At 33.6% G+C, this 2,434-nt stretch overlaps 1 protein-coding gene across 1 annotated transcript; it reads right to left on the bottom strand.

Moving 5' to 3' along the window:
* Positions 1-248: 248 nt before the first annotated feature.
* Positions 249-1,927, bottom strand: LOC145017959 (protein PSK SIMULATOR 1-like). Its single transcript, XM_078975905.1, has one exon. It carries the CDS (start codon positions 1,723-1,725, stop codon positions 412-414), a length of 1,314 nt encoding a protein of 437 aa, XP_078832031.1. The 5' UTR covers positions 1,726-1,927; the 3' UTR covers positions 249-411.
* Positions 1,928-2,434: the final 507 nt, after the last annotated feature.

The following is a 2,434-nucleotide window of genomic DNA, read 5'->3' as shown; positions in this document are numbered from 1 at the left end:
AATGTGTATAGAAAAAAATTTAGTGGTAAAATATGTATTGTTGAAAGAAGATTGTTGGTAATATGTATGTTAAAAAAATATTAATTGTGTGTTTTTGGTCAACATAGCAAATATAATTACCCTTCTAAGTCATTAGCTTTTAATAACAATAAAAATAATAATAATATATAAAAAAGGGATCGACTATATTTTATCTGTACATGTACAGCAACATCATCCATAAATTTTATCAATTCCAATTTGATTACTTTACGTAAAATTGACTCAATCATATATCATTTAAAAACATTAGTAGTACATTTAACAGATCAAAAACAGATCTTTGTAGTTTGCAGTTGCACTAATCTACAAAAGTAAACATAAAGGGGAAAAAAAGAAAAAAGAAAAAAGAAAAAAGAAAAAAGGGTATACTTAACTTGTATCCTCTTGATTCTTGAACGAATTGAAATTTGTACAATTAAACAACACCTTCGCATTCATCTCTCTTTCAAATCTCCAAATATAATTCAATCCAACCAAAAGTTCAGTAATTGCAGCTTCCGTTTTCTCTTGATTAGCAAAAAACAACGTTTGAAGAAGAAGAACATTCGTTTTTGGCATCAAATTCTGACGTTCAAAGCTTCTTTCACTTTGCCATTTGATCATGTTATGCGCTAATGGCGACAACCACCCCAATATCTTCCCTAAAGCTTCTCTCCATTCACCTGCAAGAACCGGATCGCTTGCTGTAAACCCAATTCCTTTCAATCGTCTCCTTAATAACAATCGTATGCTATTAGGTAACATTGAATACAAATCATCTCTTGCATCAAATCCGACTAATTGAGGTGACCTAATCATCTTCTCCATTACAACAATCAAATTCGCATAATGTAACCCTAAAGCAGCAGATCCTAATGTGTTCGGTGATGGTTTTAAGATCTTTGTGTTTGTTTCAAAAAAAGAAGAATTCGAGATTTGATCAGATGAGTGGGAGGTGATTTGGAAGAGAAATTTGATTCGTGAAAGAATTGTGAAGATTGATGTGGCAAGTAATGAAGTTACTGAATCGAAACTTCTGTTCCATAGAGATTTCTCTTTTACGTACTTGATCTCTTGTCGTTGCCAAAGGAGCTTTTGTTGTAGATCGAGAATCTTCTGTTGCTTTGAAGACACCTGTTCATGATTATCCTTTTTACTGTTTGTCAATGATTTCTTCAAATTATTCTCGATGACAGTTAGATTATCGATCTCTCTGTAAAGTATAGCTGTAGCTGTTACGTATCTCTCCATCTTCTTAATCTTAGCTTCCATTTCTTTCGAGTTTAGAGTCCAATTATAAGGATCGTGATCCGAGTTCGCAAACTCATCAAACAGGGTTTCGAAGGTTCTGAGAATGGGGTCGTCGCACCTTTTGCTTATCCGGGAGACGGATTTCGCGAGAACTCTGAGATTCTCAACGATCTCTGCACAGGCTAAGCCGAGAAGAAAAGTATCGTCGTCTGAGACAATTTTTCGAACACCTTCTAGGCATATGGATTCGTTGTGAAGATGAGCGATGTTTTCGTCGGAGAGAAACCGCCACATGTGGGTGAGCTTCGGCATGATTCCGGCGATCTCAAATGCTAAAACTCCGACTCTTGATCTCTTGATTACCGGAGTTTTGGGTGGTGGGGCAGCACGAACTGAATCGAAGCTTTGTGATATGGTTTTTTTGACTTTGATTAGCCATGTTTCGAGAGCCATATATCTTGTGTGATCAACAGATTAGCAGAATCAGAATTGTAGATGAAAGAGTTGCAGATTCAGAAAGAGATGAATTGGATTGAGGATTGAAACTCGTGGTGTGTCTGAGAAAGACGAAAAGCCACATGCAGTGGGAGAGCGTCAACTTAATTACTTTATAAATGCGGAGAATAATATCCCTCTTTTAGTAATGGGGATGAAGCATGTTCATCTACCATTACCATTTTTATATTGTTTTTTTTTAAAAGAAAGGAAAGTTTTTTTTTTTTTTTTTTTTTTTTAATGAAATTTATAAATTTACTTTTTATTTTGAATTATGAAAATAAAAAAGTATTATCTCATTTATTTATTTTTTTGACTGATGGAATGTAAAGGGTTATGGAGCTCGACACTTTCTTGAAGTTTCTCTTTATAGTTTATACCACTCCCCCCTAACCTAATTTACCAAAATGATCATATATTGTAATATTGAAACCTCTTAAAAGAAAATGATCGTTTTTTTTTTTTTTCCCAAAAAAACTATCACAACATGATTACCAAATTCATAAAAGAGGACTTATAGATTTAGTGTACATTCATTTATGACAAAAATTATTTTATACTATGCATGTCATGCAATTAAATTCGCAAGTATGACAAATCTCATGAATTGTAATTCTCGCATGCCAGGTGAATACTCGCAAAATTAATGAATTTGAGTGAACGCATA

This window comes from Lactuca saligna, chromosome 9 (genome assembly GCF_052625555.1).
Source record: "Lactuca saligna cultivar CGN05327 chromosome 9, ASM5262555v1, whole genome shotgun sequence".
NCBI lineage: Eukaryota > Viridiplantae > Streptophyta > Magnoliopsida > Asterales > Asteraceae > Lactuca > Lactuca saligna.
The sequence above is the reverse complement of the archived record's forward strand: the minus strand, read 5'-3'. Positions and strand labels throughout refer to the sequence as shown.